The following is a 24,254-nucleotide window of genomic DNA, read 5'->3' on the forward strand; positions in this document are numbered from 1 at the left end:
TCGACTTAATTCCAGGGGCTACCCCAGTAGCCAAAATCACCTTACTGTATAGCTACAACCGAGATGCAAGAACTTCCTAGCAAGCTTAACAAACTCATCAGAAGGGGATTCTTTAGGATAAGTTTCTCACTTGGAAGAACACCGGATTTGTTTGTAAACAAAAAAAAAGAGCGTTCCAAACGCTAACATAAGTCTGATGCATCGCACCAATATTATCCCTCCCAAAAAGGGAATAGAATATTGCATGGTGTAATGCGATACATCCAACCAAGGGCTTGGCTGCGTTCTTAAGCAAGAAGAAAAGTCACTACCTATACCTCAAGACAGCCTAAGAACACGAGAAGCAAATAAAACTTCTATCCGTAGCATAATCATTAATTCTGCTTAAACTCGAATTTCGGGACGAAATTCCCTCTAACAGGGGGATGATGTGACAACCCGACATTTTGAGCCAATATAACGAAACACAAGTCAAACTTAAGCCAAAATTTAACTATCCTAAAATCATATTTGGGTTAAATAAAGTGGTAGGACTCGTATCAAGGTTTTCGTACATATAAAGAACACTAAAATCCGAGTTATAACGAAGAAGTTATGACCAATCTAAAATTCACGGCGAAAGCCGGCAACGCTGATAGACGTAAAACACAAAGTTTCGATACAATAATTTTTAGCCTTAGGTATCAAAACGAAAGTCGTAGCTTACGTTAAACCGTGATCATGCATAAAAAAACGCCCAAATCTGACTTCGTATGAGGAAGTTATGATTTTTCGAAGTCTCTAACCTAGCAGTACACGGCTAAAAACTCGAAATAGAGATCGAGCGATCTTTAGCCGACACAACCTAAACAAAAGTTAGAGAGCCCGACAATAGGAGTATAACGATAAAAAGTCTGACGAAATCGGACGTCGGATGAAGAAATTACAGCTTTTTAACGAGAATATCGTGTCCCGACCTATTAATTAAAATATAATTAAAAATAAAGTCAAAATTAGCCGATGGAGTCTAAATGAAAGTTGTAGAGTATTTTCTCACCTTCGCGTGGATATAAAGAACGTCAAAAACGGAGCTCGTATGCGAAAGTTACGCATTTTAGAAGTTCTTGGCACGCACTTCAAAGTCTTATCCGAAGGAGTACGCCCTGCGTACCCTCGTACGCCCCGCGTACTCAGATACAAGGCTCCGGATCAGCCACGACGACCAGACTCTTCGCCCGAGGATGCGGTAAGCAGTGATGCAAAAGAACACCCCGCGTACCTTCGGAGTACGCCTCGCGTACGAGGAACGCCCCGCGTAAGTCCGAAGTACGCCCTGCGTACCGAGGACCTCCAGCTCCTATAAATAGGCTGCGAAGGTGCCGGCTGTTTTCACTAAATTCCTTCAATTCTCTCTCATTTTCGCCTCGTTTTTCGTGCCGACAACATCCCGACTTCCCGGTTTCATATTCAAGCCCCGACAAAAGTCCGAAGCCCCGAGATTCCCGAGAATCTCGTCACTTTCCGGTCGAGGTGCCGCCCGGGAAAATCTCGTTTTCTTCAAATCACGCGCCTTCTTCAGTGAGTTCATACCCCTATAATCTATATTTTTAAATGTGTTATCAATATTGTTTTAATATACACTTTTAAGGGGGGAATACAAGTAAACACACGATTATTATCGTGTGTAACTCAAAGTTTCACTAAATACTCATTTTTATCAAGTAAATCATATGTGATTCATAACCATTATATGGAATCCTTCGTACGGAAACATAACACGATATCATCTTATCTATTGAAATCAAATATGTAGTTATACGTATACGAATCAAACAGTTTATTTATACCTTGAGTACAGGTGTTCATTTATGTCACCACAAAAAGTTACACATTTCATAACAAGTGAGCATTACACTAGGGTTACTATACAAACGAAACGAACTTTTGGAAAAACTATAATAGTTTACGACAAACGTTTTTACATGTTAAAAACTCTTTATCAAACTGTCTTACATACTTTATGTTTCCTTTCAAACACCGTTAGAATCGTATTTCAAACAAAGGTCTTCTTATACTTAAAATTGTTTTTATCAAACAAACTACTTTCCAACTGTTTTATAAACTGACATCAAGTTATCACTTCTTATTATTTATTAAACTTCTCAAAGGTTATACAAAACTTCCTTTATATTTTATTTGTCAAATGCATGCCTAAACACGTATGGTTATATATATATATATATATATATATATATATATATATATATATATATATATATATATATATATATATATATATATATCAGGTATACAGATATAGACATAAAAGTTTTCTATTCAGTTGGCTCAGTACCTTTGGGGTAGCAAAGGCATATTTCGATTATACACACACACTACTAGTAACTATAATAGGTATAGTTAAGATATACTACTTACCATTCCAAGTATCAAGAATCATACCAGATTCAGTCTATTCATGAGTCCATACAAATACATTACATACTATGCGAAGAGATACAATTATATACAATTAAAAGGCATATAATCTTACGACATACAATTACAAAAGCATACAACTTCAAGACGTACCATTTCAAGGAATACAATTACATGAGATAGTATACTAAACATTCATATACTACAAGTACCATATCAAGAAGGTATTTTCATATAAAAATCAATGGACATTTTCATACGTAAATCTGTTTTATACTAGGTTGTGAGACGCTTCACGTACGTTCGAGTATGCATTATTAAGTCCTGTATTATATACCATAATCCCTTGTAGGGGGAGCGTGATACTTGTGTATAGATCTATACGGGATTGACAATCCCGCACCTAAACTGTTAGCTACAGTTAGACCGGCAGGTCTGGGGTGACAAATGTCATAACATTCCAACGCCTGAAGAACGTTGTTACAGGCCATCAGTGTTAATAGCATGGTTATAAAACTCACATGGAGTATTAAAAACACGTTGATTTATGGAGTTTTCATATATCTTAGCGATTATAACTGTACACAAATCTACTATTTTATGACATGAAAACATCATGGTAGTTCATTTTGGGTCTTTTAAACTACCACCCACTTATAAACAAATATTGGATTTCTGAAACAAACATTGAAAACAGTCGAGTCTTGGTAGAAGACTACAATTTATACTAGTAGAAAATATGGGATTTTCTAGGGCTTTCAAACGTTTACAATTACTTGCAAACATGTTCGTTGGTACAAACTTCCCTTCATACATTTACATGTCTTTCTTTTCAGCTTTACAAATCAAAGTCACATAAATACTTATGAACTCACCAGCATTATTGCTGATACTCGCTTTCAAAATAACTTGTATTCCCAGGATACGGATAGATAGGTACGACTACCAGGTTCTGTGAAGACGGAGAAATCAAGACTCGTCTTTTATTTTTGATTATTCATTTTTGTAGAATTTTACTATGAAAGAACTCAAATGTAATTAAAATTATACTATTAATGCAATGGATTATGTTGTTGCTTGTTTACTACTTTGCATTGTTGTGATACATTACATGACGTCCTCCACCCCAGAACGTTTCCGCCGTTCTCGGTTTTGGGGTGTGACAGCATCTTTTACTGGAAATTTATAAAGATGAAGATAATAGTGAGAATCGATTGTAATTAAGTTGTGAGAGTTTCACTGACCAAACTGACATAGTTCAGTTATCAGATAGAATCATAGCAATATAGTAGAAAACACAAAGCTTCAGACTTTTTCACAAAGTGTGTAGCTGCCAATATTACAGGTATTAATGATGTACAATGAATTCGGGAAAAGCGACCTAACAGTAGGTCTTACATCAAACCATAAGGAAAATGTTGGCAGCCTAGAGGCTTAATTAGAGTACTTTCAAAGTTAGGAATGTTTACAAACAAGTGCTCTACCGAGAATAGAAAGAAAAAGGCTATTCCTTAAACAAAAGGGAAAGATAAGCAGATATATTCTACTGATGACGGTTACTCGTTGGGTGAGCCCTAAAATTAGCCAGTTGGCGAACAACTTCCTGAAGATGTCTCTCCCGAACCCTCTGACATGCTCGGAGTTCCCTAACTTTGGCTCGGAATGCAGCTAGTTGTTGCGGCAGAGCCTCATTGTTCCCCCTAGTCCTATCCATGGCTTCTTCCAATTGGCGGATGCGGGCAGTGTTAAGGCTGGAGTTGGCATCAATTTCCATGACTCTCTTGATGGCTGCTTGACCTATTTTGGTGTTCCCGGAAATCCTACAGACCATGATGGGCAAGACTCGGTCCGCTGATCCTTCTTCGCTTATGTTGTAGAAGCTTCGGTCTCCGTCGAAAGGTGCAGGCTGACCCTGCTCATTGCTCCATCGGTTCAAGGTTATTGCCCACATGGGGGTGGGACCTTGAAATGTCGGACGGGGATTAGGGTTTGGAGCTACTGGAGGTAGATTGTTGACTTCTGGTTCGGAGTCGGAGTTGTCCGAAAAACCTTCAGCACGGTGATCATCTAAAGGGATTGGGTGATCATCTTCTGGCTCCTCATCGAGCCGTCCTCCATTGCCTTGGTTCGGATAATACGGATCGCCGTGATGGTGGAAGCCAGCCATGCTATCTAAAAATGAATGAGGAAAGAAAAGGTTAATAGACGTACTAATCTAAGATACTTATAAGATTATCGTTATCAGTCGACCCAATACTTGCATAGTGCATACCAGTTACATGTAACCGAAGCAAGATAGTCCTTCAAATAAGCGACCCTAACTCCAGATCCCCAATCAAACAAGAACAGGAAATGAAGCAAAGGTCATAGATTCTAAGTCTATAGCGCCCTAGTCATATGTAACTGTGGTGTATCCACTTAGCAACTATTGCCCTACTAGTAACGACCCTTTTAGTTATCACATATGTAGTTAGTAGAATATAGAATATTCCTATAGTATTCTTGTTCTAGTATTCTTGTGGTAGTGTTGGTAAGTTTTTAGACTTGTCGCAACACCACAATCACTCTTACGCACATGCTAGTCACTCCTAGAAAAATGTAATTCATCAGGCTACATCCACCCAGATGTGACTATATGTCTCTAAGCCCAATTGTGTTGTTCAACAATCTTAATACTTTTGTTCTGTTCTAGTATGATACTGACCCTTTGTATTGGTGAATGTATATATATATATATATATATATATATATATATATATATATATATATATATATATATATATATATATATATACTTAATTAAATATCTTAGTATTTAAAAGTATATATTCTTGGTCAGAGTGTTTTAGTCCCGAAGTGTTTATAGTTCGTATGTCTTTTATGGGTTGATATACTTGATTCACTATAAACAATGTTCTGATACCAATCTGTCACACCCCAAAACCGAGAACGGTGGAATACGTTCTGGGGTGGAGGACGCCATTTACAGTATCATAACAATTGCATAATAGTAAAAACAAGCGACAACAACCATTGCATTAATATAGTGATTTTAAATACAAACGTGTTCTATACAGTTAATAGACACCAAAAGTATAAACAAAAATAAAAGATGGGTCTTGTATATGCTCCATCTTCTCAAAAGCAGCACCAGTACCTGTCTATTTTTGACCTGAGAATACAAGTTATTTAGAAAACGAGTATCAGCATAAAGCTGGTGAGTTCATAAGAATTTTAATTTCGTTGCTTGTATAAAAGTGTTTACATTCATATAATGTAAAAGCTGTGATTAATGTTTGAGATTAGTAAAAATCCCTAGAAAATCCTATATTTTCCAGATTCGAGTATTTGTAAGTTTAATCATTCAAGTGTATAAAAGTATTTCCGGCTGGCTGTAGTAGTGTTGTAAACTTCGAATAGTAATATATTTTTATTTACTTCGGGAAGTTAGTTTAACCTTTAATTCTTAGTGTATTAATTTGGATAAGGAATTGATTTCTCATGTAACCAATCTGTGTGATAATAGAGAGTCCGATGACGTTCCCGGTCATGCGTAGTGTAGCGATGATTTGTCACCCTTGGGCCTAGTCAGCTCGGACTGTAGTTAACAGTCGGGATGTAATAGTGTCCATCCTCTATAGATCTATACATGTAGTGTTGCTTTCCTTCCGGGAAGCTCTGGTTACATGGTATTCGCGTAGTAGAGTGTCGTATAGAGGGATAGTGTGTCACGTTCTATATTAGTGTATTCTCTTGTATTACAGTATAGTGAACTTTTAGTATAGTATATAGAGTGTTATCCTTAACATGTATTAATTTGTATTAGTAGAAATTATAGTGGGTATCACAGTGATAGAGGTAATGAGCAGTAGTCTTAACTATACCTATTATAGTTAATTAGAGTGTGGGATTGCATGCCTTTGTTTTACAAAGGTATTGAATAAGATGAAGACTTTCATATCTAACACAAATATATATGATATATAACTAAGAATTCAACGACAGTCAGACGGATAACAATATACCCTAAGACCACAATCAAACAAGAATAGGAAATAAGGCGAGCTATCGGTCCTAAGTCCTTCAAGTCTTATTTATATAAATATATTGGTGTAGACATAGTTTAAAAGAAAAGTAGTTTAAACACAGTTTGAAAATAGTTTAACAACAATTTAACCTAGAAAACGCATTTGATAATTATTTAAAAACAGTTTTATTAACAAGTAGCTAAAAGTATAGAAAATCCTTTTTGGTTGCAAGTTATAAATCACATACGATTTGATACTAAAACTTGTTGCATTTAACTTGTATTCCCCCCCCCCCCTAAAACATGTAAAAACATTTGAAAGCTTAATTAAGAGGTATGAACTCACCTGCAGCGAGTAGATCGGGTGGAAGTGTCGGATAAGCGTTTGGTGTCAAGTAAAGACTTGTACACACTCTATGACCCTAGTGACATATGAAGACATATGTTTACAAGTAATTAGTGATTAAGACACTAATTAAACACATATAGACATCCTAATGCAAAGAAAAACTCTTTGGCCAAGTGCTAGGAGGCTATTGGGTTGCAAGGAAGGAGTGTTAGGCCTCACTATGGAGTTTACTCCTCACATACTCACCTTGGGTGAGTTTACGGCTGAGGGACCACTTCCCCCATGATTTTACGACCGTAAACTCATGGGAGGAGTGTATTTGTGTGTTTTCAAGTCTCTTGTATCTCTAGGAAGGGTTCCAAGGTAAATTCCAAGGCTTGAGGGGTGTTTAGGGTTCAAAAGGGGCACTCCCTTGGAGTTTGCGGTCCTAGGACAACTCCTTGGGAGTTTGCGGTCGTCAACCCCATGGTTTACGGCCATAAACCCTTGGACACCCCTTATACTTCGTTTTTGAGGTCCTTAGCTTACTCCTACAAGTTTCCATGTGAAGGTCCAAGGCTAAATCGGGGGTTATAGGCTCAATTTGCATAGTTTGAGGGATTTTACGGCCTAAGAGTGTTCATGGGCCATAAACCCTCTTTTAAGCCTCCAAACATAAGGTTTAATGTCTAAAACACTTCTACGGTATGTTCTAAGTTAGCCTCTAAGCCTAAGGAAGAGATTTGGGGGCATTTTGGCACACTTTTAGGGGTTTATGGCCTATGAGGGTTCTTGGGCCGTAAATTCCTTGTTCTTATCCTTCTTGGATGATTTTCAAGCTATATTAACATGTAATGAGTTGTAGAACAGTCTAGGGTAAGAGAACTTACAGTTTGGAAGCGGAAACTTGCGGATTTTTGGAAGAATCGGGCCTTGAAGAGAGAGAGTAGAGAGAGTGTGACTAGAGTGGTAAAAAGTCTAACTTGGTGACCACTCAAACCTTATATAGGGTTTGAGTTTGTGGCCCGGTGGAATTCTACCCGATACCGACGTTAAACGGGGCTTATGGTCGTCCCCGATTAAGTGGTCGTATTTTAACTTGTTTGTAACTAACACTTTTTAAAAGAATATTGAGGGTGTTTCCCGTATTCCTAATTTATTCTGATCCTTATGAAGTCATAATAAAAGTTCACATTTTTATTTGTCTGATCCCAATGTTAACGGAAAAGTTTAATAAGAACGAGTTCTATTAACGGAAAACGGGTTACGGTGACGGAATGATTTCAGGTTGTCACACACAAGTTCTTGAAAAGTTCAAGGTCACTCGATCCCTATTGGAAAGCAGTGTTTATATTTACTCACATCTTGGAGATGAAGTCAAATTTTGACAAGTCGGGAGAGTTGGGTGTCAAAATGTCAAGGAAGTTGATTGTTGACTGGGTTCTTCAGTCACCTTCCGAGTCATATAATGAGTTCATCAAGGACTACTATATGACAGACCACGACATGACCCTTATTAATCTTACCTATTTTCTTGTTGCTGCTGAATCGACAATGATTTAGGGCACTTGTAAGGAAAATTTGATTGGAAGATCTACTTCCCAAACTTCCATGGACATTGACAATGGTATCATTAGAAGTACAGAAAAGTTTTCTCTTCCCACTAGAAAGGGATCGACCATAGTCAGCTCGGTTGACCAAATGGTAAAGAGAAAGGCTAAGTCTGAGATAGTCCAATGTATCTTTTTAAAAGAATCCATATGTTTCTATTGCCAAAGGAAGGGGCATTGGTTTCGATGCTGCCCTATTTACCTGAATAATCATAAGGATTATAAAGTTAGAATGTATGACTCTACTTCAGGTAATTCTACTATCTAACTCTGTTAAGTTCCTATTTGGAGATTCTTATTACACGATGTGACTCGGTCGTAATTTGATGTTTTAAGAATCAAAGAAAAGAGAGGAAGCTTAAAGGAAGAGTAAGCTGATTCTGATCGTGAATAGATGGATTTCGATAGCACGGTTCGATGATCAGAATTTTAAGTTGCTGCTTAAGAGTTATGACAGATTGCTTAGGAATGCATAATAATATAATTTTCATATATATTTGCATTGTAATGATAAGTCTTTCCGCAATTTTAAAATAAAAAGAAAATTTTTGATTTTATTTATTTTAAGTATCCGTACAATGGAATTTGTGAAAAATTATTGTTTATGTGATTCCATTGATAGCAATATTGGAAAATGGATTTGATTATTTCATTTATGGTAGTGTCATCATTTACCAAATAAGGAAAGATTCTCGTCACCCAAGTTTCAGTTGGATAGAAACTTAGAATCATGCAACTTGTATTGTATGATGAATGAGAATTTTCATCTTTGGAAAATTAAGACTAATTCAATGTTTGTTCGTGTGAGTCAAGTGAAGGACTATAGGATCGGGTACACTTGGTTGTACGCTAGTCGGGCCACCACAAAGAACGATAAGGCTATTCGTCATGATTTACTAAAATTTAGTAAATATGGTCATAGTTACAAGTTTAAGTGTAATTCTGAAACATTAGAAAAGTTTTAATGTAAGGCAGAACGAATAAGAAGAATCAAATTAGGTAGAAAGATAAAAGTTTTCCAATCTGAAAAGATGGGAGAGTACTTGAGTATATTGTTTTATGATTATCTTAGTGATTATGAAACCATATCACAATTGCTTCTCTAAGGACATCTTAGTGCATTTGTTTGGCTAAGAAGAGGAATCGTGGACTGTGGAAATGGTTAAATCAAAAGATGAATCATACTTCGTTCCAAAATTGAGTCTTAGAGTAATAATCCAAGATTGTAACTTGAGTAACATAATCTTAAGAAGGTTCATAACACTTGTCAAATGTAGAGTAAAATGCTTTCTTATTCTTGTACATTTGAAATTGGTAAGTTGTGATGTTTAGGATAAAACAAAGACTAACTAAGGCCAATTGTGTGAAGTGTTTGTCTTGATAAGAATCCACCCTAGCTCTTAAATATTTTCTTTGTCAAGGAATGGTTCTTGACGAGAGAATCTTATATGTCAAGAGGTCAGTGGGATTCTTAAAGATCTTGAAAAGTTTCAAGAACTAATCAAGAACAAAACTTGTTGTTTATCACTAGCACACGATTTGAGGTTTATAGCCTATTGTGCTGACATATTCTTGTTTCTATGCCCATTCCACTTAAATTTGAATGTGCATGTGAGGTCTATGAGTTCTCAATTGTTTGCATAACTACTTGGAAGCAATGGTAGGCCCTTGTGCTGCCAGGTGGCAAGAATTTAAGATTGAACAAGTTCAGTCCATATGAGTTTGGATTTGTTACTAACTTCCTCTTGTGTTTATGAAAAATTCACATGGATAGGAACACATACACCATAAAATCTAAGTGTCATAAGGTTTCTCTCCGATTCATAAAAATGACGGTGAGGAAAAACTTTCGCTAAATAGATTTTAAGTAGATACCAATTGTGATATTGGCATTCTCAAAGTCGTTAATGGAACGTGTGTGGTTAACCGGCACACTAACATGGACTTGTGAGAAATGGCAAAGGTCTAAACGATTCAGACTATGATTACGCCATCCCTTTTCAAAGTTATAAAAATTGTGAGCTATCTAAGGAAAGGTGTATGATATTGATAAAGTCTTATCAAAGCATCTCGTATCAGAAATCTGAACTTTCATAAGAAATTGAATAAAGTATTGATTTCTAGAAGACCAGCTGATTTCTGGACACATGTCAAAGCTAGTGGGAGCATAATTGTTATAATTATCATGTTAGTGGGAGCATGATTTTATGTTAAGTTTTGCAAGTTAGCAATGTTAATTATAGAAAACAAAAGTTTCAATTTACAACGCTGCAAAAGTTGTTTTGCTATAATTAAGGGAGAGGAATTCATACTTCATTTCAATTCTATAATCTTAGATTGAGATTTTAATTAAGTATGAATTCATAATTACATTATTTGCGTTCTAAAATTCGATTATGATTACGACATCCCTTTTTCATAATCTGAAATATGAGAACATGTCAAATAGAAATAGAAATATTATAACCAAAGATTGGTCTAGTATCATGTCTTTATGTGAGAAATCATGAATCGTGTCTCATATGCTTCAGATATAGTATCGATTACATGTGTTGTAATATTCATCCATTTTAAATTTTCCAAATGCCTAGGGCATTAAGAGGGAAAAAGAACTAGAACTGGATATGACTAAACTGCTTAAGCAATTGTCGAGGACAATCTGAGGTTTACCAAAGATTGGTTGCTCATGGACAATTGGAAGTATGGTGTTAATTTTGGAAGGACCATATTGACATACTTTGAAAGGAGGCACCTCTTGTTCAAAAGTGATAGTCAAAATGGGAATTTGGAAATGTTTCCATAAGTGGAAGTCATTCATTAAATATGTGTAAGATTAGAAAAAACTTAATGCAGGAAGGATGTTCAAAGGAATGTGCTTTGAATGTGAGACTTCGTTTTCATGGAATTGCTCTCCATTGGAATACTTTGTAATGTCTGTTGCCGAGTCTTTGTGGCTTTTGTGCTTAGTCATTACAAAAGGATCAATGCATATATGTTTAGAATCTAACAAATTTCAGTAAATGGAAAAGAATCTTGTATTCTTAGATTTGCAATAAGGATTTAGGATTGTGAAATAAGCATCATTGGAATCATGTTCAATTGGTATATTTCACAAAGTAAGGATCATAGACAAACATAGTGTGCATGCTTGGAGCATGGAATGACTATTGTTTTAATTCAAGTATTAGGTTGATAAATCAAAGCATTATACAATGAATAATGTGTAATCAATATGGTAATAAATAAAAGGTGTTTTATTTATATTCATAAGTTCTAAGACCGTATTGGATTCGATTATTCTTGTGTTTCACTTTGCATGTTTTGACTTCCCTAATAACTTGGTTATTAAAACTGTCCACAGTCGATCATATTTTGGAAGTAGGTATTGAGGCAAGACTGTCATGAATGGGTCTGTTGTATGTCTAGATATTTTAGACATAGTTGTAGTATTCATGAGTGCTCCTGGAATAAGATTCGAGTATTGGATTAAACCCACGCTCATTTGAATCACTTCGTGTATTTTATCACGAGTGATCATGAGACGATAATATCTTATATTCTTCAAACCTAGAGATATGATTTGTTGACTATGAGTTGGTCGGACATTGATTGTACAAAAACACATCAGTAACTTGATGTTATAAAACATTCCTTTGTGTATGATTGAACCAGTAGTTAGTACAAGCATATGAGTCAAATTTTATCCATTCCTTTTACCCATGGAGGGATAAGAGCGATATCTATGGGCCCCTCGATGATTTAGTGATGACAAACATAAGTGCTCGGTCGGGCCTGGACTGATTTGATTTGTTCAATTAGTAGGTCATCATAAATCGGAAATCGGGAAACAACAGATGGACAAAGAGAATGATTATAATCCATGTCTCAGTCCATATGATATCTAGAATGGAGGAATATATGATCCTTTATCTAATGGACATGTAATTGACTAGGTCAGAGTTCGACAACGACTTTTAAGAGCTAAGATTGCTAATTGGGTTTTAGAGTCATACTTGCAATAAAAGTTTTAGACTTATCCAAGTGGGAGACTGTTGGATTAGATGTATAAGCCCTAACTATTATTGGTATGTACTCAACCTGAGAGTAGCATGGTCCATTTAGGTTGCATGTCATCAGGACAGTTTTTTTGGATGGATTCTTGAGAGAAGGTTATATATGATTTATTAATATATTATAAGTTCTAATATATTAATATGAAATCTTATGTTTTAATTAGTATTAATCAAGAATTAATTTGGAATTAATTTAGTGATCAAAAGAGACTAATTAAATCTATGGGGACTAATTATGGTAATTAGTCATATTTATATGTGTTGGGCTTATGATCTATGTTGGACCAAGTTTATGTCAGGATACATGAAGAGTTGGGCCACATGAACCATGGATCATAAAACCCATGGGCATGGATTTGGGTTATACCCATGACTCTTGAAAAACCACACATATAAATACATGCATCATGACCTAAAAAACGCCACTTGTGGTTACATATGAAGTTCTTGGAGTTCAAGGGTGTTTTTGGGTGCATGGAATTCTCTCTCAAATTCCACCTTTGTCCTAGGTGTGTTGTGACTTCATTTGAGGCTTCCACGCTATTAGGGCTAAGCTCTTAAGGCCAAATACATCAAGACTTGAAGCTACATAAAAGGTACATTACCCTAACTAGTATCTTATATGGTTTATGTCAAATGCATGCTAGTTATAGGTTTAATGCCTTGGAAACCATTTCCATGTCTAATTAGTGAAAACATAGATCCAAGGTATTTAGGGTTGTATGTGCACCATAGGATGTTGTAGCATAGAAATCCCAACATATATGCATGCATTAATTTGTCGGTAATATTTGTCTATGATGGTTAGGACAATGCATGCTAGTGATATAATATGCCTTAATGATATCTATAGTTGTTGTTATGCTTAATTAATTTTAAAAAGTTTATTTGCTTAAGATTATAATTTCTATCATTGTAATTATTTAAAACATCAAACATTGTTTTTGTTTTTAAAGGTAACATATAATTTTTTTTATATAATCTTACATTTAAATATTGTTGTTTTAAGTTATTTAAAATAATGTATTTGAAAACTCTTAATATATTAATTTGGTTTCAAAAATTGGATTTTTTTTTTTAAATTTATTTTGATGAATTATGTTAGTTTCTTTGATTGTAATTAATTAAAACAACAAACATTGTTTTTGTTTTAAAGATTACATTAATTTTTTTTATATAATATTGCTTTTAACTATTCATATTATAAGTTAATTTTAAGCTACTTATTCGAAAATTCTTAATGATTAATAAAAACAATTTCTTTCTTTTTTTTATTTAATTTAGGATTGCATATTAGGGTTAACACTATTATTTATAACTTTTAGCTATTTATAAAATAGCCTTTTGTTTTTTTCAAATTTAACTGAAATTTTAATTTAAGTTAACCGTTTAAAATTATATTAAAATTAATAATTTAACTATTTTGCATAAAATCATAAATTATACAAAAGTTGTGACTTCTAAACTAATAAGTTAACTATAATATGTTAAAAAGTTAAAGTCATAATTTTATAAATATAAGTAAAATATGATATTTTAATATTGTAGTTTAGTTAATTCATTATTATAAATTAGTTTTTGCATTAATTCAATATTATTAACTAAATTATATTAATTATTAGAAAGAAATTAAAAAGTCATGGAGGTTTCAAATGTATGTGGTGTAAGTAAAAGTGTCTCTTTGATAAATATACTAGGCGAATCCCCGCGTGTTGCGCGAGAATAGAATTATATAGTTAAAATAATATTTTTTACCAAATTATTATTTAATATTTCTACTTTGAAACAAAATATTAGTAGTAAAGCAAACATATAGTTAATATATGAGTTTTATTAAACATTATAGTTTAATTGTTAAGTCATTGTGATATATACAATTATTTGATAATTTTATAAACCGTTTAAAATTGTGTAGATTATATATCAAATGAATGATAATATGACGCGTAACAAAACATATGAACAAAAATATGAACTGCAAGTTTTAGTAACATAAAAATAGAAAAACATTTATTATAACATTTGTATTAAAAAGGATATATATACAGCGAATAATAAAAAATATGAAAAATAAACACTATAACTTTTAATAACATAAAAACACTAAAACATCTATTATAACATTTATATTAACTCTTCATATTTAAATCACAAATATCTTCAAATACATTAATGTTTTTAATGAGCAAAACTTTACAACCTTATAAAAAAAGGAAAATAAAAAGCTATTAGTGATTACTAATTAATAATCATAAGTTAAAAACTCTTGAGTTGTAACTAATAAATATACATAAATTAGAAAACTCTTGAGTTGTAGTGTGAGGTTAAAATGAATGCGGTACATGGAAATGTATATTTATTATTATTATTATTATTATTATTATTATTATTATTATTATTATTATTATTGTTGTTGTTGTTGTTGTTGTTGTTGTTGTTGTTGTTGTTGTTATTATATTCGTCTAAATAATTGGCTTTGATGCATCATTTTAATCCCTTCAATTATTATTCATAAAGATATTAAATTATAAATTTATAACATACATAGGTGCAGATACATGTTAAACAAATCACATATAATATATATATATATATATATATATATATATATATATATATATATATATATATATATATATATATATATATATATATATATTAATAAATGTCATATATAATTCTTGTCGTAGTAACATGGATAAATTGCTTTCATATGAAGAGCATATCATGATATGTTTATCATAATTACATATCAAATGTTCAAAATTATGTTATTTTTTAAATATTGTATTTTAAATATGTTGTGTAGGATAACCCAATAAAAAAATAATAGAAAATAAACATAATCAAAATAGAAAAACTACAATCAAATAAATAAGAAAATTGGGTGGTTGAATATATAAATAAAAATGTTACATAAACATACATTTAAATCAAAAGAAAAAACTAACATTCGTCAACTTTGCTCAAACAAAAAACCCTATATCCATTTTATGAATCTTTTTTCTTCATTTAACACCATTCAACCATAGAAATTTGATTACCATTCTTCACTAACCTGTAATCAAAATATTTTTCTTGAAAAAGAAGAATCATAAAGATATTCCAAGCAAAACATTGATGTTTGGAGAGTTACATTCAGGATTGAGTAATACACACAAATCACATATAAAAATTAAATGAGAAACTGAATATAAAAAAAGAATAGAAAAGCTTCATTTGTTTTGGTTGAAAGGAAAAAAATCATATTACAATTACCATCGATGCGACATAACCCATTTCTTCAAATCATCATATTTGGATCGTGAATGCTTCAACTATATGAAAAGTTTTAAATCACAATATGTTCAAATCCTTTTTACATGTAAGATTTTATATAACACAAAAGACACAAAAGACACAAAAGAATGACCTTTTTATAATAAACTTTTCACTAAATTCTAATTAAACATAATATAAGTTATAAAACTTTTGAGTGCTAAATCATAATTAAGAAAACTTTTGAGTTGCATTAGTTAAAAAAGGGGGTTTCAAATGAATGTGGTTTGAGTAAGTTCAAAAATAAGGTTTCAAATGCATGAGATTCAAGAAAAAATGCTAGCTTTATAAGTATGTATGATAAAGAAAAAATGCTAGCTTTATAATTATGCTAAATCATAACTAAGAAAACTTTTGAGTTGCATTAGTTAAAAAAAGGGGTTTCAAATGAATGTGGTTTGAGAAAGTTTAAAAATGGGGTTTCAAATGCATGAAATTCAAGAAAAAATGCTATCTTTATATGTATGTATGATATGATTAGGCGAATGCCCACACGTTGCGCAAAAACACCTATATAGTTGAAAATTTTACAAATATATGTTTGTTTAAAAATAACAATAACATTGTTGTTAAATTTGATATAATAATTCGTATAGTAAATTGATATAATATATTGATTATTTTGAATTATATGATAATATATACATCTATTATAACTGTATAATCTCAACCGTTTGAATCATTTGTACCCGCGAGTTATTCATGAATAAAATTAAATATAATATATGGCTTAATGTTATTTATAGTTTTTGTTATTGTTAATTAATTTTTTAAAGTTTATTTTCTTAATGTTTTAATTTCTATCATTATAATTATTTAAAACATTTTTGATTTTAAAGATAACAATATAATCATTTATATAAAGTTATTTTTAACTATTGTTATTGTAAGTTATTTTAAGCTACTTATTTGAAAACTTTTATCGATTATACAAATATCTTTAGGAAATATTTTAGTTAAAGTGATATTATAATTTAGTTTTTTGCATTTAGCACTACAATTTATTACTTTTAACTATTCACAAAATGTTCATTGGGTTTTTTAAGTGGAATTGAAATTTGTATTTACGTTGACACTGTAATGTTATATTTAAATTAACAGTTTAAGAATTTTGTGAAAACCGTTCAAAAGTTGTAGATTTAAATTGATAATGGTTTACATACAACAATATATTTAATCTAATAAATGAAGTATAATATGTTAAAAGTTAAAGACATAACTTTATAAGTAGAAGTAAATATATTATTTTAATATTGAAATTTAGTTTATTTATGATTACACATTAGGTTTGATAGTTATTTAACATTATTAACAAAATTATAATCATTATTAGAAACACACTATAATTTATCACTTTTAACTGCATACAAAATATTATTTGGATTGTTTAAGTTAAACTACAATTTATATTTAAGTTGGTCCTGTAATGTTATGTTTAAATTTATAATTTAAATATTTTATACAAGTTGTCCAAAAGTTGTAGCTTTAAAATGATAATGATTTACATCCAACAATATATTAAAAGTAATAAATTAAGTATAATATGTAAAAAGTTAAAAAAACATAACTTTATAAGTAGAAGTAAATATATATTTTTTAATATTGAAATTTAGTTTATATATTATTACACTTTAGGGTTGATATTTATTTAATCTTATTAACCAACTTATAATCATTATTAGAAAGAAAATGAAAACTTATGTGAGTGTCAAATGAATGTGGTGAAAGGAAAAATGCATGTAAGTTTCACATGAATGTGGTGAAAGAAAAAATGTTTCCTTTATAATTTAGTATAACTAGACGAATTCCCGTATGTTGTGCTGCGTAGGTTAAAAATATTGTAACAATTGGTATTTTTAGATCGGAAAACGTCGACCAAACCACCGCAATAAAACTATTATATTATGAACTGAGGAATGAAATGGTTAAATAATAAAACATATGTGGGACGTTTTAAATCTATAACTACTTTCCGAACGCCTCGACTTATTAAAAATATTGTTTAAACGATAATTTTTATTTTTACAATTATTGTCACATGCCACCTAAGATGAGAAATCAATTTGAGCAAGTTAAACATCACTAAATGTGACGCTACTAACCACTTGTTTACCCTCATTATTTGGAATGACATATTTTATTCAACCAATATAAAACCACACATATAGTATTAACAATACTGACATACGTGAACTAGGAAGCCATCTATCTCAATTATCATAAAGTGAGAACCAATAATATCATATCATAAAAGAAATCATGATGAAGAATAGTGACTGTATTTCAAAGTCTATTTCTCTACAGAGAACCTCTCCCAATTGTCATATCTTGGGTAAACAAGGGAATATAACTCCAATGGGAAAAAAAACACACGTTTATTTTACTAAGAATTGAAAGGGACATTTGCATGCACCTAAACTATTAAGAAAACTATTGCCTCCAATCTCATGAGGCCCGCACTTCACATTTGTAGCCATATAAATACCCATGCATGTTTCCCCATCAAATACACCCACAAAACTCACGTAAAACTCCCTCACTCACTGCATAACTTTTATTTCAAACTCAATCCAAGAATACCTCCCTTGGAGGTGTTGAACTTATGATTTCCAGCAAACAAAGAAGAGACAAGAGCCTCGGTTTCCCTCTTTGTTATCGGTTTGTGGTCTGTCACAAGAAGCTTTCCAAAAACAAACTAAATCTCGAGCTTAGATCACGCAACAAAAGTGAGTCTTTATGGCTCCTTTTCTTTTAGTTTTACAAATTCTAGGGGGAGATACATACACACGTTGCATGCTAGATAAGAAAGTATAATACTATAATATGTCATATACTGTTAACATTTTCTCTAACGTGTTACTACCCAGCATCTTATTTATATAAAAAAAAAACATACAACGAGTATACAAAAATATTTCATGCATGATAAACTAGCCTCCTTTGTTGTTAATGTAGCGTTAAAACAATTATATAAAATATTAGATGACAATATAAATATATGTATTGGCATTATCTTTGCGACATACGTCCATGCAAGTATTTTTGGTTGATAATCAAAACTAACCATTAGTGTTAGAATGGTTATTAATAAAATAAACCAATAAAGTTATAGATTAGGACATTCTTTGTTAATTTATTTACAAGAAAGATGTAAAGTGTAAATATAATATGGGATAACTAGACTTATAGATACACAAGTGTTCTATTGGATTTATATTATAAAACATGATTATTTTATATAAAATTGTTATTTTATATAAAAATGGAGTTTATGAAAAGACCTTGTAATATTTTATAAAATAAGTAGTTTTTATAAAATATGAATATTTTTATATAAAATTGATATTTTAAAAAAAATAGAGTTTATAAAAGGATCTTAAAATATTTTATAAATAAGTAGTTTTTTTTATAAAATATGATTATTTTTATATAAAATTGATATTTTATTTAAAAATGGAGTTTAACATTTTATAAAAATAAGCAGTTTTTATGAAATATGATTAATTTTATATAAAATTGTTATTTTATATAAAAATGAAGTTTATAAAAGACTTGTCACATTTTATAAAATAAGTACTTTTTATAAAATATAATTATTTTTGTATAAAATTAATATTTTATATAAAAATGGAGTTTACAAAAGAATCTTGTAACATTTTATAAAATAAGTGGTTTTTATAAAACATGATAATTTTTATATAAAAATGATGTTTTATATAAAAACGGAGTTTATAAGGAAATCTTGTACTATTTTATAAAAATGAGTAGTTTTATACAATATGATTGTTTATATAAAATAAAATATTTTATATATAAAGAAAACTTATGAAAAGGCTATTAACGATTCAAGAAACAAAGAATTGAATTAATATTTTTAGGCCTTCAATGATATATACATACATATTTACATAATCTTAAAAATATATGTATAATAGTGTATGTACAACTATATATTCGAATGTGACGACAAAGAAATGCAAACATTGTTAAGTCTTGGAATACAAATGTCGACAAAAATCCTGGACTTAAGAATTTAAGGATATTCTATATGAGAAACACTTCATCGCTAAGAACTCAAAAACTTAGTACAAAGCCCTCTGTGCTATAATCGTTAATCCGAAAGGAACGTGGAACATTGGTATCAGAGCTAAACGACTATAGCGAATAGTACTTTCCTTAGGACAGCACAACTATAGTCTAAGGGCTTACTCTGGTAGGTCTAGTCATTCTTAAACCCAAAATCCTTAAGTCTTTCCCCGTATATCTATAACACTTAATAATTAGGTTCCTAATGATAAAGACCCCATGCTTAGATTTATTTCAAATAAATCTATGAAAAATAAGTATTATTAATTATACCTCCCGAAGTAAACAAATGATAATTTATAATACACACACAATACAAGATATAGAGTTATATAAAAACTCAATTTCTTTATGAGAAAACACTAATCTAACATAAGAGAAATACAAGGAATTAAAAATCAAATATTCAACTAGGTTCTTTAGTACATGCTTCGTACCACAATTAAACTTAGTTGCGCACCTAAGTTTTATTATGGTTAGATTTATGCACTACCTAACCTAAGCGAAATAGTTGATTTGTTAAAAATCTTGTAAAAATCTCGGTTAAAACTTTCCTTAAAAACAAATACTAATAAAACCTCAAATCCCAATAACCCTAGTAACTGAGAACCAAATGAATGATGCTCTACCACCTCCACCTTTGACGACAAGAATTCCTCAAACAGTAGCTGAATTGGAGCAACTAATCTCAGACCTGATGGGTTTTATACAAACAATCCTATGTGTGCATGCAACCCTAGAGTTGGATCTATGTTATCACTATTAGTTATACAACATTATGAACACTTGAAGAACCCTAAAAGGTTTCTAGGAATTTCGAAATCCACAAGGAAAGATGAAATACATACCTCTTGTTGTTATATTGTAATAACAACTTAAATCTTGAATCTTCTTGTCTTTGAAAGCAAGTACCACAAGTGTAGTACCTCTAATGGCTCACAAACACCAAGAGCAAATGGAGAGGTAATAGAGAGAGGGAAGAGGTATAGAATTTCGTCCCTAGGACCCCTTGGGAAGGCATGGATGAATTCATGAGCCTTAGGGGTCTTTATATAGGTGTAGAGATTGGGGTTTCAGTCCTTATCCTTATCTAGTTGCTTGCCCACCAAGTAACAATAAGATAAGCCTTGAATGCCCTCATCTTTGGACGATTTCAAGGATACATATCCTTTAGATTTCGTCCACCCATATTCTAGGATAATCCTTACCCTACTTTGAAACTATCATATAATTACAATTCAGCCCCTCTAGTTTAATTAATTACACTTGATCACAAAATTAATTCTTAATTGATTATTGACCAATATTAATTAAACAAATATGATTTCTCCTTTAATATATTATTCTTATAACATATTAATAAATCATAATAACCTCTTTCTCTATTATTTCTCCAGTCAAGTTGCTTTGGTGAAGGCAACCCAAAAGGACCATGCACAATCGGGTCAAGTACTTGAAAAATATGGTTACAGGCTTAGACACTAATCCAACAGTCTCCCACTTGGATAAGTCTATTAACCACAAATGCAAGTACAACTCTATTAGCAATCGTAGCTCTCAAAGATGCTGTCGAACTTTGATCTTATCAGTAACCTGTCCTTTAGATAAAGGATCATATATTCCTCCATTCTAGATATCGTATAGACGTGAGACATGGATTGAAGTCATTCTCTCAGTCTATGTGTTGTTTCTCGATTTCCGATTTACAACGACTGACTAATTGAACAAATCAAATTAGCCCTAGCCCGGCCGAGCATTTACGTTTGTCATCACTAAATCATCGAGGGCCCACAGATATCACTTTTATCCCACTTTGGGTAAAAGGAACGGATAAACTTCGACTCAATGTTTGTTTGCACTCACTCACCAAATCACACACAACAATAAGTTTTATAACACCAAGTTACTGGTGCATTTACATATAATCAATGTGTAACTGATTCGCAAGATACAACTCACACATCTTGGTTTCAAGAATACAAGATATTATCATCTCACCAATCGCTCGTGATAAAATCCATGAAGCGATCCAAGTGAGTGTGGGTTTAATCCAATGCTTAAAATCATATTCATAAGCACTCATGAACGTTACAGCAAACCTTTGCTATGTCTAATACACTTTAGACAATCTACAAACCAATTCATGACAGTCTTCATTCATACCTACTTCCAACATATGAACAACTGTGGATGGTTTGAATAATTTGATTATTCTTAATAAACTCAATTATTCTAGAAGTCAAAACATGCAAAGAGACACATAATAATAATACTAATCCTATATGGTCCCAAACCGTTGAATATAAATAAAACACCTTTTATTTATCACCATATCGATTACTCATTATCCATTGTTTAATGTTTCAGATAATCAACTTTATAACTTGAATCATAACCACAATTGTCCCATGCTCAAAGCATGCACACTTTGGTTTCCTATGGTCCATACTTTTGTGAAATAGATCAATTGAAACTTTTCAAATGCAACTCATTTCACAATCCCTAATCCTTATAATTAGTGTAAGAATACCAAATTCTTGCCACCTTTTAGAATATGTCAAATTCTAATATTTTATGCAATGATCCTCTTGTGAAGTCACGGCACAAAAAATCACAAAGACTCGGCCAACTAAATCACAAGGTACTCTATCAAAAATTGTTACAGAACAATTCTATAGATGTGATGTCTCTCACTCAAAGTACATTCCTTTGAACATCTCTTTTGCATAAAATTTTCTAATCTAGACATAAATTCTTAATTTCCAACTCCCAATTATGGAAACATTTCCATATTTACCATATGACAACTCATTTTTAATAGAATCTTATATATTCATAATAATGTCGATATAGTCCATTCAATGCCATACTTCCAACTACTCACAAGCGACCAATCTTCAACGAACTTTGGATTGTCCTTTGATAGCTGTTTAATTATCTTAGTCAAAACCGATTCTTGTCCTTTTTCCCTCTTAATGCGCTAGACATTTGGAAAAATTTTAGAATGGTCAAATATTATAGCACTTGCAATCGATCATTTAACCGAAGCGTATGGGACACGATTCATAATGTCTTACATAAAGATACAATACTCTATCAATCTTCTGCCATAATATTTTATGTGTCACATTCTTACAATTCGAACTATGAAGAGGGATACCGTAATCATAATCGAAATTTAAGAATACACTATGTATCTTTTGACTAAATTTATTAAAATTTCTCAATCTAAGCTTTAGATTTTGAAACGAAGTACAATATTCTCTCCCTTAATTATAGCAAAACAACTTTTCAACCCTTACGACTTTGCAAATCATAACACTTGTTTTCTATAATTAATATTGCTAACTTTCAATACTTACCATAATAATCATGCTCCCACTTACATGATGATTATTTCTTTACCAGCATAACACTTATGCTCCCACTAGCTTCGACATGTATTCAGAAATCAGCTGAACTTCTAGAAAACAATTTCTTAAGATCATATTTCTAATACTAGATGCTTTGATAAGACTTTATCTAAGCTTCTCAAACTCATACACTTTTCCTTGGACAGCTCATATGTATATGTTTAAACGATTCTAGGACTCATATCAACAAGTCTAAAATGTTCAGACCCATTTGCCATTTCCCACAAATCAAACTATGAAGAGGTATGCCATAATCATAGTTGAATTTGAGAAACCCAAATTACATAATGCTATCTTCAAAGCTCCTCCAGTGGATATTGATGGTATTCGTGAACCTGTTTCTTGATCTCTACTTTATGGAAACAATATTATTTCAGGTGCCATTATTCCTACTTCTGCAGCTATAGGTTTGCATTTTTACCCAATATGGGAAGCAGCATCCGTTGACGAATGGTTATACAATGGTGGTCCTTATGAACTAATTGTTCTACACTTCTTACTTGGTGTAGCTTGTTACATGGGTCATGAGTGGGAGCTTAGTTTCCATCTGGGTATGCGACCTTGGATTGTTGTTGCATATTCAGCTCCTATTGCAGCTGCGACTGCTGTTTTCTTGATCTACCCAATTGGTCAAGGAGTGAAAGCGTTTCCTTACAATCATTCTTATGAATGAAAGAAACCTTATGACACTTAGATTTTGTGGAGTATTCGTTCTTATCCATGTGAATTTGTCATAACCATAATCACAAGATAATGTTAGTGACAAATCCAAACTCTTATGGATAGAACTTGTTCTTCTTAATTTCTTGCCATCAAGGGTCCCACCGTTACTTCCAAGTTATTGAGCAGCTCACCCCTTCATTTCAATGTACTTTCCATTGAACAAGGTGTCTTGCCCCTATACATTCCATTGAGAACTCGTAGAACTCACGTATACAGAAAACTCAATTGTAATGGCACAGAAAACAAAAAATAGTGTCAACA

The 24,254-nt window shown here is 31.8% G+C and overlaps 1 protein-coding gene across 1 annotated transcript in view; it reads left to right on the forward strand.

Moving 5' to 3' along the window:
- The window catches only part of LOC128132918 (photosystem II protein D1-like), a 102,966-nt gene extending 79,023 nt beyond the window's left edge, over positions 1-23,943 (forward strand). Inside the window, exon 2 of the mRNA XM_052769922.1 lies at positions 23,648-23,943. Coding sequence (XP_052625882.1) covers positions 23,648-23,943 — 296 coding nt within the window. The remainder of the gene's footprint in view (positions 1-23,647) is intronic.
- Positions 23,944-24,254: the final 311 nt, after the last annotated feature.

The sequence above is a fragment of the Lactuca sativa genome, chromosome 3 (assembly GCF_002870075.4).
Source record: "Lactuca sativa cultivar Salinas chromosome 3, Lsat_Salinas_v11, whole genome shotgun sequence".
NCBI classification, from domain to species: domain Eukaryota; kingdom Viridiplantae; phylum Streptophyta; class Magnoliopsida; order Asterales; family Asteraceae; genus Lactuca; species Lactuca sativa.